This window comes from Mesocricetus auratus, unplaced genomic scaffold (genome assembly GCF_017639785.1).
Source record: "Mesocricetus auratus isolate SY011 unplaced genomic scaffold, BCM_Maur_2.0 Super-Scaffold_100007, whole genome shotgun sequence".
In the NCBI taxonomy this organism is placed as follows: domain Eukaryota; kingdom Metazoa; phylum Chordata; class Mammalia; order Rodentia; family Cricetidae; genus Mesocricetus; species Mesocricetus auratus.
The window spans coordinates 29,569,943-29,584,383 of record NW_024429191.1 but is presented as its reverse complement, the minus strand read 5'-3'; the positions used below and the strand labels follow the sequence as shown (position 1 = coordinate 29,584,383).

The 14,441-nt window shown below is 47.8% G+C and overlaps 1 protein-coding gene across 2 annotated transcripts in view; it reads right to left on the bottom strand.

Annotated features, from left to right (window-relative positions):
- Nucleotides 1-6,912: 6,912 nt before the first annotated feature.
- The window catches only part of Rasgef1c (RasGEF domain family member 1C), a 79,755-nt gene continuing 72,226 nt past the window's right edge, over nt 6,913-14,441 (bottom strand). For both annotated transcript variants that reach the window (XM_040748519.1, XM_040748520.1), the window contains 4 exons: nt 14,343-14,438; nt 10,078-10,201; nt 8,136-8,208; nt 6,913-7,649 (listed from right to left, as the gene is read on the bottom strand). In XM_040748519.1, coding sequence (XP_040604453.1) covers nt 7,625-7,649; nt 8,136-8,208; nt 10,078-10,201; nt 14,343-14,438 — 318 coding nt within the window. In that variant the 3' untranslated portion in view covers nt 6,913-7,624. The remainder of the gene's footprint in view (nt 7,650-8,135; nt 8,209-10,077; nt 10,202-14,342; nt 14,439-14,441) is intronic.

The following is a 14,441-nucleotide window of genomic DNA, read 5'->3' as shown; positions in this document are numbered from 1 at the left end:
TGCAGCCTTTTGTGTTTGGTTTCCTTTGTTTGGTGCAAGCTTTCCAAAGTTCATTCTGTGGTGCTGAATTGACCAGAACTTCCTTCCTTTTTTTTCTGGCTGAAACATGTTTCATTGTATGGATATAGCAATATTATTGAGCTAACCACTAATAATACATTTAATCCTTTTCCCTCATACTGTGGATACCATGGACAAGGCTGCAATGAACATTTGTGTACAGTTTTTTGCATAAATTTATGTTTTCATTTCTTTTGGGTGTATATTTACAAGTGGAATTGCTGGGTCCTACGGGAACATCAACTTTTTTCTTGCTTTCCGAGTTAACATTGGGATTCTAACAGTCTCTGCTGGGGTTGTCTCTAGAGTGCAGTGAAGACAGTCCTTAATTTAGGTGCAACCAAGGCACGCAAGAGCATCTCAATGGCCAGCAGAAATGATACTTAAAAATGTAGGACCCGGGGTGAAGAGATGGCTCAGAGGAGAACTTGCTGCTCTTCCAGAGGTCCTGAGTTCAGTTCCCGGCACGCACACTGGGCAGCTCAAAACACCTGTAATGCCAGCCCCAAGTTATCTGGTGCCCCTTATTGGCCTCCACAGGCACTGTACTCAAGTGGCATTCGCACACACACATGTTCACACACACACACACACACACACACACACACACACACACGTACCCCCTGCACATAAATAAAAACAATGCGTTTAAAGAATTAGAGCAGGTAAAGGTGCCTGCCTCCAATCCTGGCGGTCGAGTCACCCCTGGACCCGTAAGGTGGAAGGAGAGAACCGACTGTCACAAGTTGATAAATTGTTCTCTGACCTCCACACTGGTACTGTGCCATGTGCGTACCACTGTCTTAAACACTAAATAAATGTAAAAATTAATTGGGACGCAATCTTACGTTTCTTATGGAGTGTAGGATGATAGTTGGATCTGCCTGTATAAGGTGCCAATGATCCAATCAGCATAATTAGCATTTCAACTAAAAGGTCAAAGCTGGAGCTTGAGACAAGAGGAAACATGTAATCCTGGCTATAAAATATTGGTACTTGGGTCATCAAGATGGCTCAGTGGGTAAAGTGATTGCCACACAAGTTTGATAACTAGAGTTTGATCTCTGGACCCCATGGTGGAAGGGGGTCAGACTCCAAAAAACAGTTTTCTGGTCTTTATTCCTGCCGGCTTTCTCTCATAGGACATTAATTTAAAAACGCTACTATGTGGATTCATCTTCATTAACTTTTTCTTTTTAAATTGCAACCCAATATGGTAGCCCAGACCTATGACCCCAGTATTCCTGAGGCCAAAACACCAAGATTGTAAGTTCCAGGCCAGTTTGGGCTGCACTGCAAAGATTCTGGGGTTTTTTTTTTGTTGTTGTTGTTGTTGTTGTTTGTTTTTTTGTTTTGTTTTTTGTAAAAACTATCTCATTAAGCTGGGCATAGTTGCTCATGCCTGTGACTTCAGCATCTCAGAAAGAACAGGATAATTTCAAGTCCAGAACAGCCTGGTCTACATAGCAGGTTGCAGACCTGTCTGGGCTACACATCAATAATGTACCTTTCTTTCTTTCCTTCTCTCTCTCTTTTTCTTTCTCCTTTCTTCTTCTTTTTTCCCCTTTTTCTTTTTTTTTCCAAGACAGGGTTTCTCTATTGCTTTGGAGCCTGTCCTAGAACTGGCTCTATAGACCAGGCTGGCTTCGAACTCACAGAGATCCAACTGCCTCTGGTTCCCGAGTGCTGGGATTAAAGGCGTGTGCCACCCAGCTCCAAGAATGTATCTTTAAAAAAATTAAGAAATTATTAATTCGAGTCTTGGTCACTCTACTAAATTTTGCACTAGGCTTGTGGCATGCTCAGTCACCCAAGTCCCTTCCGAAACGTAAATCTCAGACAGGCATCTTCTCCCCACACTCGGCAGCCTCGCTGGAAGTTCGGGAAAGAACTGTTAGTGTGTAAGGATTAAGTTGCCAGCCTTCACTTACAATAGGCCCTCCAGTTGTGAAGTCCACCCTAAAATCAAACTGGGAGAAAGATCTCCCCGGGACATCTTGGGGAAGAAATGGACTAATTAATGGGTGGTAGAGGAGGAGATGTCAGTGAGAAGTCAGCAATACCTTCTGGCACCTAGAACTCTGCATGGTCGGTGCACAGCCAAGCTTGTGCTGGAGCTGAGTAGGGGGTGATGGGGAGAGGGAGCCTCCTAGTGGTTCCGTGTGAACCTGCTCACTGTGCAAGCCTCCATAGTATACACCCAAGCTCCGACTTGAAGAGGGCAGGACAAAACACAGCAATCAGGATACTATTTTAATGTAATATTAAATGAAAAAAACAATCTGTAAGTTTCTGTTTATGAGCTGGCCACTTTATTGTCAACTTAGCAAAAATCGGAGAGCTAAGGCTTCTGGTGCCTGCGATGTTCCACAGAAAGGCGCCAATAGGGGACTGGATGGAGACACAGCTATTTGGGAAAGCAATTTGCTATGTCTGTTCAGATCTAAACCCTTGATCCCTGGACATGAGAGATGGTTCAGTGGTTAAGACCATGCACTGCTCTTTCAGAAGATCCAGAGGTCAGTACCCAGCATCCACATTGGGGCTGCTCACAACAGTCTGTAACTCCAGTCCTAGGTGATATGATGCCTTCTTCTGGCCTCCTTGGATACTGAACTTGTACACCCACATATTTTACAACTAAAAATAAGACGTTAATAATTAAATAAAGCCTTGCTTTCTCTTCCTTACATACTTCCCCACCTCCTTTTCTTTCCCACCTGGCACAGTTGGGACAGTCTTTCCAAACAGACAACGTGACTGTCATTCTTTAATGGCTCCTGAGTTACTTTTCCTATATCTTTATGACAAATTATGTAATGTAATGACTTAAGGAAGGAAAGATGTTTTTCTGACCATTCCATTCTCTCATTCTCATTCCATCCATTTTCTCATTCCATTCTAGCGGGGAAGCATGGTAGAGTTCATGGTGATGGAGGCATAGGACAGAGGCTCAGGTAGAGAGCTCAGTGTTTGAGGACCCTCTCCAAGGACCCACTACTAGCTATGTCACCTTCCAGAGGTCATACCCTCCCCACAGGACCACCAGCTGGTGACCAAGTGTTCAAACACAGGAGCCCATAGGGGACATTCCACCTTCAAGTCATGATGGCTCTCAAGGACCCAGAAGGTGAGAGGTGATTCCTTTGTACACACCAGCCTGGCTTCCAGTCGCTCACCCTCTGCTCTCTGGCTTACATCTGAGATGCCCCCTTCATTCATTACATTTCCGTCACTGGGACAGAATACCTGCCAGAAACATCTAAATGGGAGAAGGATTGGGGCTTGTGGCTGGAGAGGATAATGCCCACCATGGTGGCGAAGGCATGGTAGTTGGGATGACTGGAACACAGTTGGGCGGAGCAGGGATGGAGAAAGGTCCAAAGGCAAGGCTAAGCTATAAGCCTCAAAGCCCACCCCCCAATGACATCACCTCCCCCTTCTAGGCTCCACCTCCTAAAGACTCCACAACCCCACAACAGCGCCACCAGCCGGGAACCAAGTGTTCACACAGTGCATTTCCAGGGGCCATTTCCTACTCAAAGGACAATATCCTCCCGAGGCTGGCCTGCCAAAGACTTGGCTGCCAGCCTGCATTGCTCTTGGAGGTGGCAGAACCTCAGGGAGGTGGAGCCAGCATGGAGAGAAGTTACATCACTGAGGTCATGAATGCCCTCAAAGAGGATGTAGTGGGACTCTGCCCCCCCCTTCTCTTTTGCTTCTGGGCTACAGTGGAGTGTTTTGAGTGCCGTGTGCTTTTGCTGTGACCTACTGTCTCATTACGGGTGCCAGGCCACCACGGCTCATGAATCTCTAGGATGAACCAAAGTAAGGCTTCCCTCCTGAGAGCTAATTTAGTTGAGGCCTTTTGTCTCTGTGACAGAGAGCTGAGGAACACACCCTCACGCTGGCACACACATTTGGCCAGGGGACACACCCCAGGGGACACTCTGGCATCTTCCAGCCCTTCTCTCTGGCCCCACTGTCTCTGATATTTTTATATCACAGCCATTCATATTATTAGGGTCCTTGTGTAGATGATATGCCATTTTTATTTGGCTTTATTCAAACTTTTTCTTTGACTGTTTAGTACTTTTACCACACTCTGTATGTGCATGTGGTATGTGTGTGTGTGTGTGTGTGTGTGTGTGTGTGTGTGTCTGGGGGGGGAGTTGGAGTGTCTGTGTCTGTGTGTCTTTTGACTCTATCCTGGTTGGAGTTTATTAAACCTTTTAGATGTATAATATTCCCATCAAATTTTGGAAGCTTTCTGCTATCATTTCAACCACGATATAATTACCCTTGCTTCTTTCTTCTGTTCCTCTTATGTTTACATCAGGGAGCACAGTTCTAATGTCACAAGACTCATAGTTCTTAATGCAGTTTTAGTAGATTTTCTTTTTTCATCTTTGTGTGTGTGCGTGCACGTGTGTGCGTGCCTATGTGTGTGTGTGTTTTGGGTGTGCTCACCTGTGCATGAGAATGGACAATATTCTGTGTCTTTGGTAGTCTCCACTTCATGTTTTTGAGACAGGGTTTTTCACTGAACCTGGAGTTCACCGTTTTTGGCTAGACTGGCTGGTCAAGAGCTCCTGGGACCCACCTGTCTCTCCCCCACTGGTGCCAGGGTTATGGACGTGTGCTGCTGTGCTTGGCTTTTACATGGGTGCTGAGGATCTGAACTCTGGTCCTCATGCTTGCACAGAGCAAACATTTTACTCACCGGTCCACCTCCAAAGTACAGATTTTCCTGAATAAACTTTCTTGAGTTGCAGAGAATTTAGAAGTCATTTCCACCACATACAGCTGCGCCTCTGGAGGAACTTCATATCACACAGAGCTCTGTGCAAGACCACAGGTTCTCAGTTTTGGGAGCTGGATCCCACCTTTCACTTCAAATTATTGCAATGTTTTTGAAATGCTAACGATTGAACTCATGATTCTATATTCTAGGCAAGGGATCTGCCACTGAGATGCACCCCAGCCCCAAGGTACTAGAGACAGAAAAGGTTTATTTTGGGGATATGGTCTTGCTAGGTAGCCCAGGCTGGCCTCAGATCCTTGTGCCTCAGCCTCCTGAGTGTTGAGATCATAGGCTCATGACCCCATCTAGCTTAGAGATTCAGTTTTTGTCCAAGTATTGTTTGTAATAACTCAGTATTGAAAGGCTTGTAACAAAGGCCTCCACTTCTTTTCTCCCCCATTTCTTCCTTTTCTCTATCCCCAGAGGCACTCGGCAGCTACAGGAGCATCCCATCCTCCAGCTTACTCTTAACTGAGGCTTCTCCAGGTGCTCTGGCTTCTCCCTTGTTCCAACCCAGCTCCTGTCTCACTACCAACCTGCTGTCTCTCCAGGATTTCCTATTTGTTTTCTTGTTTTGGATTACATGATTGCTGAACCTCATCATCTTTCTTGATTTTATTTCCTTATTTGGGCGGCATGCATCTTGCTGCTGGTGGGGTTTTGGGAGGGATTCCTGAGACATGTTGGTGGGGTATAGATGCACACAGCCACCATGGAGTGTCACCCTTTTCTTGTCAGTGCCTCAAGCATCCTTGTCCCACCTGAGGAGGTTGGACCCAGTGATGACTGACTTATGGATGCTGTGCTGCCCCCCATCTTTTTCCTCTCAAACAGCTCTGCAGTAAGAGTTTATAAGCATAATGACCAGATGAGTCATCAGAGGTGACAGCCACAGACAACATTCAAACATTTGTAATTTTGGTGGCAACTCCCCATTCTGGTTTGGCTACTGTGTCACTAACCAGAGGTCCATGTGTTGGAAGCTTGGTCCCTGGAATGTGGTACTGGGAGGAACCTTGAACTTTGGGGCTCTTTTTTCCCTTTCTTGATGGGTTTTCTCTGTGTAGCCCTGGCTAGCTCTGTAGACCAGGTTGGCTTCAAACTCACAGAGATACACCTGTCTCTGTCTTCTGAGTGCCGGTATTAAAGGCATGCACCACCATGACCTGGCAGAATCTTAGAGCTTTTAAGAGAAGGAGGCCCCTAATGCAGTCATTGAGGCAATCAGGGGAATCAGGGGTACTGCTCTCTCTATGAGGCCTCTTTCTCTGTCTCTCTGTAGAGTTGGAAATCCTCTACTCTCCTAACCCTCCATCATTGTAATCTGCCCTGACTCGATACAGTAAGGGACTGAGTCAGTTCGGGTGTCATGTCCTGTGAGCTAACTAGACCTCCTTATTAAGTTAGTCTCTTCCAATCTTTTGTTAAGCCGTTAAACAGTGACTGGCATCCTGTCAAAGTCACAGCTTTGAATATATCAATTTACATTATAAACAGCAATGCTTGGGCAGCCCTCATGGAGGGCTAGATGTGGACCAGTTACCCCCACAGTGAAGGCCCAAGGGCTGATGCACTCCCCAAACTCCAGTGGGCATCAGTGAGGAGTTGCATGAGACAGAGGAGGCCATCTTGATTGGATGCTGCCAGAACTCATTCAGAATTCTCAGGATTCCTCATGGGCCCTTGAAGTTGCCTTTGCGGCCTAGAGGCAGGGATGGAGCTTTCCACCTTTTTTTTTTTTTTGAGACAAAGTCTCTCACTGAACTTTCAGCTCAGCAACTGTCTACCCTGGCTGGCCAGCAAGTTCCAGGGACCTGCTTACCTTTGCTCCACCAGCACCAGGGTTACAGATGTGCTCCACCAACACCTGGTTTTTATACAGGTGCTGGGGATCCAGACTCCGGTCCTCGAGTTTGTACTTCTCTGAGGACCATCTCTCAGCCCCTAATCCTAATCTGAAAGTGTAGGGTGACCTGGGAATCCCACACTGTACTGTGTTGAAGCTCATCTTGGACCTGAGGATCAGAGACACACTACGGACATTCATGTGCAGGACAGGCGTACAAATGCGTATTTACTCCGACTCTAAAGTTCACAAGGGAGCTAGGCAGAAGGTCATAATATACACATTGCTGACTCCATGACTCCCGTTTGTCTTCCTGACTTGGTTCACCGCTGTCCACCAGAAGGCTATCCTGATACCAGCAGGATGCAGAAGGAGATGGGTGACTACAGAAACAAAGTCCACTGGGAGGGACAGGCCAGGGGCCATCAGCAGAATGCCAGGGGCCAGAGTGGGCTCTGAGCTGGCGCAGGCACATCTCATGTTGCACCATGATTCCCGCTGCAGTTACAGAGGCTCCCAAGCCACCTGGTGACAGATGGTGGTGTTAATCTCCATGGCACATGTCACTCAACAAGATCACAGGATTGCAGTCACCCAGCCCATGGGGGGGGTAGCACTGTGTCCCTGTCCAGAATGGACAGATTGAGTATGTGACCCACTCGGTCATGAAGGCAAAGTTTGCCCAAGGCATGTCAACCATGCTCTTGGAGGCCCTGCAGGTCAGCCAGGACTGAGATACCATAAAAGGTTTCCTGTGCCAATGTGGCCATCGTGGCAGGTGCCAGGGCACAGGGTCTGGGTTGCAAAGTAGTGCGGCTTCGCATCAACTTCCACACGTTGGGCCATCTGTGACAGGGTTGGGATGGGCTGTGTCAGCTCCGTTGTTTCCTCCTCCTCCTCTGTCTCAGGACTTCTCATGTCTTCCCCAGAATAGAAGACCTGCAGATTCAGACACATAGGAGAGTAAGATGAGCCCCTCCCTGTGGCCAGCCGGCTTCCACCATAGGGCACCTTCTCAGCATGGTAGAGGTGGCTGGAGAGGGTGTGCAGATCCTTTTAGCTCAGCCCTCTGAGCCTGTGCTTGTTTCTGACGTCCACCTGGCTGTGCTGACAGGCTGAACAAGCTGGAGGTCATGTATGGGGTGGGGTGGGCTGTGCAGAGGCATGTGTCTTATTTTCTGGTATAAAACAATGGAGCAGGAGTTCCCGGCCCTGGGATGTGCATCCTGACCATCCCACAGAGGTGCAGTCTCCTTCCAAAATCCATAGCCCTTGAGTTCTGCTCTGATCTCTCTGGTCCTGGCTTGTTCCTCTTCCCTCCTCCCAGGGGGGACACTCGAACCTCTCCGCCCTGGCCTGGCCCCAAGTGGCCCAGGTGTCTCCCTCCACTCACCTCGCATGCCCCACCCTGGCACACAGACCCACCTTAGAGATCTCCACCTCTCCTTTTCTGTCTGGTTCTCTGGGCTCTCACTCTCATAGGAAGCCAAATACAGACCTAAACCAAAGCGCAAGTGAAATTATGCAATCATGGCAGGTGACCGTAATTTTTTGTTCACCCAGAACTTGACCTGCTTTTTTTGTGAATTAAGCTTCATTTGGAGGTCATTGTTCATAGGCAGTTTTAAGAAGCAGCATGCAGGCCGGGCGGTGGTGGCACATGCCTTTAATCCCAGCACTCGGGAGGCAGAGGCAGGTGGATCTCTGTGAGTTCGAGGCTAGGCTCGACCGACAGCCTCCAAAACAATACAGAGAAACCCTGTCTCGTAAAAACCAAAAAAAAAAAAAAAGCAGCATGCAGAGACCCCATGGCCCCTCTACCCAGTTTCCACCAGCAGTAGCCATATACAAAACTATAATGATGGTTTAATGTACAATTTTTTTCTACTCAGGATGCTATAAGGTTTAGTACTTAGTAGAAATTTGTAGAAAACACATTCTGAAAATTAAATTTGGATTTTTCTCTTGGCTAGCAATAAGTATGCTCCCCTCTGTGAGCTGCAGCCACGCCCCCATCAGTCATGTGACTCCAACACATACAGTGTATCTTATTCAATAAACAACATGGACTATTTTGCATATAGTGATGTAATCTGTTTTATGTTAAACCAAGCATGCTGGCACACCTTTAATCCCAGCACTCAAGAGTCAGAGGCAGACAGATCTCTGTGACTTCAAGGCCAGCCTGGTCTACGTAGAAAGTGTCATGCTAGCCAGGGCTACATAAACCAAAAATAGTTGCCTTTGTGTTAGATGACTGTGTGATGCTGTAATGTAAGTGTTCTAAGCATGTTTGCTGCAGGCTGGACCAAGCCGTGACGATCTGTAGTCTAGGGTTACTTGAGATGTGTTTCCGACTCATGGTATCTCCATTAGGATGGGTTTGCTGGGGTGTGATTCCATCGTGAATCGAGGTACCTGGTACAGTGTTACCATAATCAGGCCACTGACACTGGCAGAATTTAGACCCAGGGCATTTCCATAGCAACTAAAGCGCCGTGGGCAAAGGTGCCCCTTTAGAGTCATGTCCACCTCCCCCGTTGCCCCCACTTTCTTTTCCTTTATCCTCTCCCCCATCTCTCTCACCTCTGCTCCTCCCTCCCTCCCTCCCTCCTTCCCTCCCTCCCTCCCTCCCTCCTTCCTGTGATGTTGGAGATTGAACAGAGGGCAGCATTCTATCACCAAGTCACATTCCAGACCCCCACCTCTTTTCTTAATGTCTGGCAATCACTAATCTGTTCTACATTTCTTTACCTTAATCATTTGAAAAATGTTATATAAATAAAATCATGCCATGAAGTGGCATGTATCATTGGCATGTATCCTGTTTGTGTCTGAAAAAGTCTAAAGTAGGGGTATATCACCATTCATTTAACCATTCACCCACTGACAGACACTGGAGTTCTTTTCAGTTTGAGGTTATAACAAAGGGAACTTACAGACATTGATATACAGGGTTTTGTTTCTCTGTGAGCATGGATATCATTGGTCTAGAATAAACCAATGCCCAGGAGTATAATTTCTTGGTCATAAAATGTTTTACCAGAAACTCTTTACTAGTTGGGCATGCTGGTCCCTGTCCATAATCCCAACACTGGGGGACCCAAATGTGAGTTTGGAATCTGGACTCAGGGGCCCTTGAGGCTCTAGCCTGTGACCTGTTGGGTTGGTCTTGTGCTTCTTAGGAGGCACCTGGGTGCTGACTAGACAAGGGAACGTACCTTCTCTGTTCCACCTGGGACCAGCAAGTTTGAGTGTGAGGTGTCTCTGCCCAGAGCTGGGGTCCCTGCATGGTGACTGACTAAAGGACTGAAGCATCATTGGACAGTCCTACTGCCCGAATGTCGAGATCATGGAGCTACCTTACCGTCTTCGCTGAAGATGGGGGCAGTGTACAGGTAATGGGTGATGCTGGGATCTTGTTCAAAAGGACATTCCACTTGTTTCCATGTGATGAACTCTCCAACCTGTTTGGCCAGTTCCAGAAATTTCTGCCAGGTTTACAGAGACACAAAGTAGAGCAAAGTAAGTGGCTGGCCTTGGCTCATCACCCTTGAGTGATCTTGTAGATCTGCAAAGGAATCTGGAACCACGGGTGACAGCAGAACCTCGGGAGAATGCTGGGAGTTCTGTGAGAGTCACCTTGCCAATTCTCCTTCATCCCTCTTAGAAATCTGTGACGCCTGTTGCCTCAGGCTCCCAGCTTCCCCATCAAGGGGGGTGGCAGCCAATGGCCCGTAGTAACTTTTTGAGACAGTGTGTGGTAGAATATTACTATAAGGTGTATGACTTTTGTTTAGAGTACATTTGTTGAACTCTGAAGCTGTGTTGCTGCACCTGTCTAGGACACATGGTAGTCCTAACCCTGAATGGCCAGTAGTGAGGCGTGAGCAAGGATAGGCGGGGCTGGAAGATGGGGAGAATAAATTAAAGTGGAAACAAGAAGAGAGGAGCAGCAATGAGATAGAACAAGGAAGGGCGTTATGTCAGGGGTCAGTCACCCAGCCACCCTACCAGCCATGGAGTGAGAAGGGAAGTAAGATAAACAGAAGCAAAAAAGATAAAAGCCCAGAGGGAAAAGGTAGATGAGATAATTAAAGATAAGAAAAGCTGGCTAAAAACTAGCCAAGCTAAGGCTGGGCATTCATAAGTAAGAATAAGCCTCTGTGTGTGATTTATTTGGGAGCCAAAGAGTAAAAAACAACTGACAACAACAGTGTCTCATTATGTAGATCTGGCTAGTCTGGAACTACCAATGTACATCAGGATGGCCTCGAACTCACAGAGATCCTTCTGCCTCTGCCTCCAGAGTTTTTGGATTAAAGGTGTGTGTCTCCACACCTGACTGCCCTCAGCCATTGCCTTTATGTAGCAAGAATGTGCATAGCTTTATTTCAATTTCTTTTTGTGTTTTTCTTTTGGGAAAGTGACACTTGTTGACTTATAGGGGGATGTGAATATAGTTCAGTAAATCTATTTAAGTAAAACATAAGTAATTTAAGGTGATTCGTGTGACTTTTAAGTATGAGTATATATGTGGGTATGTGTACGTGAGTGCAGGTGCCCACAGAGGCCAGAAGAGGGTGTTGGAACCCCTGAAGCTGGAGGCATTTGTGAGTAACATGGATGCTGGGAAGCAAACTGGGCCTTGTGGAAGGTCAGCACATGTTCTTAACTGCAGAGCTATCTCTGCAGCCCAGGCGAACTGACACTTTATTTAAATATCTGCTGTGCGTGTATGTACATGTGTAGGCACATGTGCACCTTGGTGCACACGCGGAGGTCAGAGGACAACTGGTGGGAGTCTGTTCTGTCCTTCTACCACGTGGACCCTAATGATGGAATTCAGGTCCTCAGGCAGCAAGTACCATCATCCACTGAGCCATCTCAACAGCTCTGAGTTAATTATTTCAAGTGTAGTTTTAAATAAAATCATCTTTAATATGCGCAAGCAATTGATTCTAGGATCCCTTCACCCCAACCGAGATACCCACATCCACAGAGGCCCTGGTCCCTTTTTTTTAAAGACGGTACATTATTTCCATGTAGCAGATATACTCCTGTTGCATACTATAAATCATCTCCAGGTTCCTCCTCACACCTAACACCATGTAAATGCTATGCAGATGGCTTCTGTGTGCATTGTTCTGGGAACGGTGACAAGCGAAACAGTCTGTACTCCTTCAGTACAGATGTAAATAAGAAATATTTTCCATCCACCAATGCAGAACTCACGGAAACAGAGGGCTGGCTGCATGTGTGTTTGAATACTCAAAGTATGCTAACTTTCAGAAGGGTTTTTAAACACTTAGCAGCCGGCTGTGGCTTGACTGTGAAATGCTTCTTGCCCAGTTGGTGGCGCTGTTGGAAGGTTTGGGACTTTCGGGAGGTGGAGATTTGCTGGGGGAAGGAGGGCCCTGAGGGTGGGCTTTGATGGGTTACAGCCTGGCCCGCTTGCTGCTGTCTGGGGTCCACTTCTGCAGTGCAGATGCAGTGTGGTCAGCCGGCTTCCTGCTCTACCTTCACGCCTTCCCTTTGGTGGTGGACTCTCACCCTTTGGAACTATCAGCCAAAAGAAACCCTTTCTCCTTTGTTTTTGTCAGAAATAGCAAAGAAAACAGGACACAGGCCAAAGCCATGCCTGTGTCAGAGAGCCTGCCCTGTGTCATCCCTCAATCAGCTCTAGTAGCAGGGTCTAGCCCCTCCCCCACCTGCTCCCCTCAGTGTGTGGACACGCGAGTGAGCGTCTCATAGCCTTCCCCAGCTCTGATTCTAGGGACCAATGCAAAAAGAGGAAATGATGGAGTCCCAATTCCTAGTTATATGTCAGGATCACTAACAGAAAAATCCCATCCCAGGCCTCATCCATGTGACCCCTAGACAAGAGCCTTGGACCACATGCTGGGTTGGACAGTTACCTGGCACTGCCAGCTTTGGAACAACCAGGCCTGCGAGTCGCCCGAGATTGGGCAGGCACCAGCTATAGGCCCAAAAGGCCAGGCTTTGTGCTGTGGTTCTCAGGGGCAGGGAACACTCACAGAGTTTTTGACAGCCTTCAACACCACCGATGTATGGCCATAGATGTGGCCCATTTTACAGAGGGAGGGGATGAGCTTTCCATAGAGCAGTGGTTCTCAACCTGCCTAATGCTGTGACCCTTTGAAACACTTCCGCATCTTGTGGTGACCCTCGGCCATAAAATCATTTTTGTTGCTACTTCATAGCTAATTTTGCTATTGTTACGAATTGTAGTGTAACTGGGCAGTGGTGGTGCACACCTTTTATCTCAGCACTTGGGAGGCAGAAGTAGGCAGATTACGGTGAGTTCGAGGCCAGCCTGGCCTACAGAGCAAGTTCCAGGACAGCCAGAACTACATAGAGAAACCCTGTCTCAAAAAAACAAAACAAAACAAAAGAACTGTAATGTAAATATCTGTGTTTTCTGATGGTCTTAGGCAACCCCTATGTAAGGTCCATTTGACCCCTAAAGGGGTCGCAATCCAGAGGCTGAGAACCATTAATAAAAAGTAAGTAACAGGTCCAGGATTTATGCTCCTTGGAGTTGAAGGCTGAGTGGGCACTGGGTGACCACTGAGGGTCACTTGCTGGCCCTCCTGCAAAACAAGAGCCTCTTCCTTCCCACAGATCAGAAGATCCCACTACTTCATGCCATGCTCTGTCTGCAGAGCCCACCAGCCACACAGGTATGTGGTTGGGCTCTTCTGAGGCATTCGGGAACTCAGGTTCTCTGAGTGGGTGAGATGCCCTGCCTGCTGTGGACCCCAGAAGGTGGGATATCTCTGCCTGAGAGGTGATGGGGACTTTCTGGAGGAGGGGGCATTTGATGGCACTGGTGAGCTGAGACAGCAGACACCTCTCTTTGCTTTTGCCCTGTGTGGTTTCTGCTTCTCGGCTCCATCCTGCTGTTCAGGGACCCTCCTTTGGGGGACCTGCCCTGGTTCCCATGCACTGCACATTTGTGTGGCCCTTGAAGCACCTTGCCAGCTGTCATCATAGGTCTACAGGCCTGGCTTTCCCCAGCCTGGTGCTCTTCAAGGATCAAGATGCTGCTGCTCCCTGTGCTGAGAGCATTTACCATGGAGCGCTGGTTGGCATGTCCCTGAGCCTCATCCTCTCCCTCTGGTTGATGCTAGGAGGACCCAGCCAATCCCACTCGGAGTTGGCTGTAAACTCTTGGACTCTACCTTCCGGGGAGCCCCCATTAATCTAGTTATCCATGGGCTAGCAGTTCCGTGCTGGCAACTTTTGTCTATGTGTGCATTTGTATGACTACAGATGCATGTGGGCAAGTAGAGGTCAGAGGACAACCCCAGGTACTGCCCAGCTTGCTTTATAGGACAGTCTCTCACTGGCTAGGCTACTGTGCAGAGAGCCCCAGAGAGCCCCAGAAAGCCCCAGAGAGCCACTTTTCTCCTCCTTCCAGGTCTAGGATTATGAACATTTGCCAACCAACTGAGATTTCCTTCTCGTGGGTTCCGGGGATGGAACTCAGGTCCTCAGTAAAGGGTATCACAAGCACTGAGGCATCTCACTAGCTGCCTCCTTGTTTGTGCCAGGAACTTTTAGCAGCTTGTCTCACTTGCTGGTATCACTGAAGGCCTGCAGACCCACCTCAAAGTTGACATGCCCATTGGGAAGGCGGTTGGCACAGCCCTCGTTGAGGAAGTAGATGTCCTTGATGAGCAGGCTGAAGAAGGGGATGACGATCTA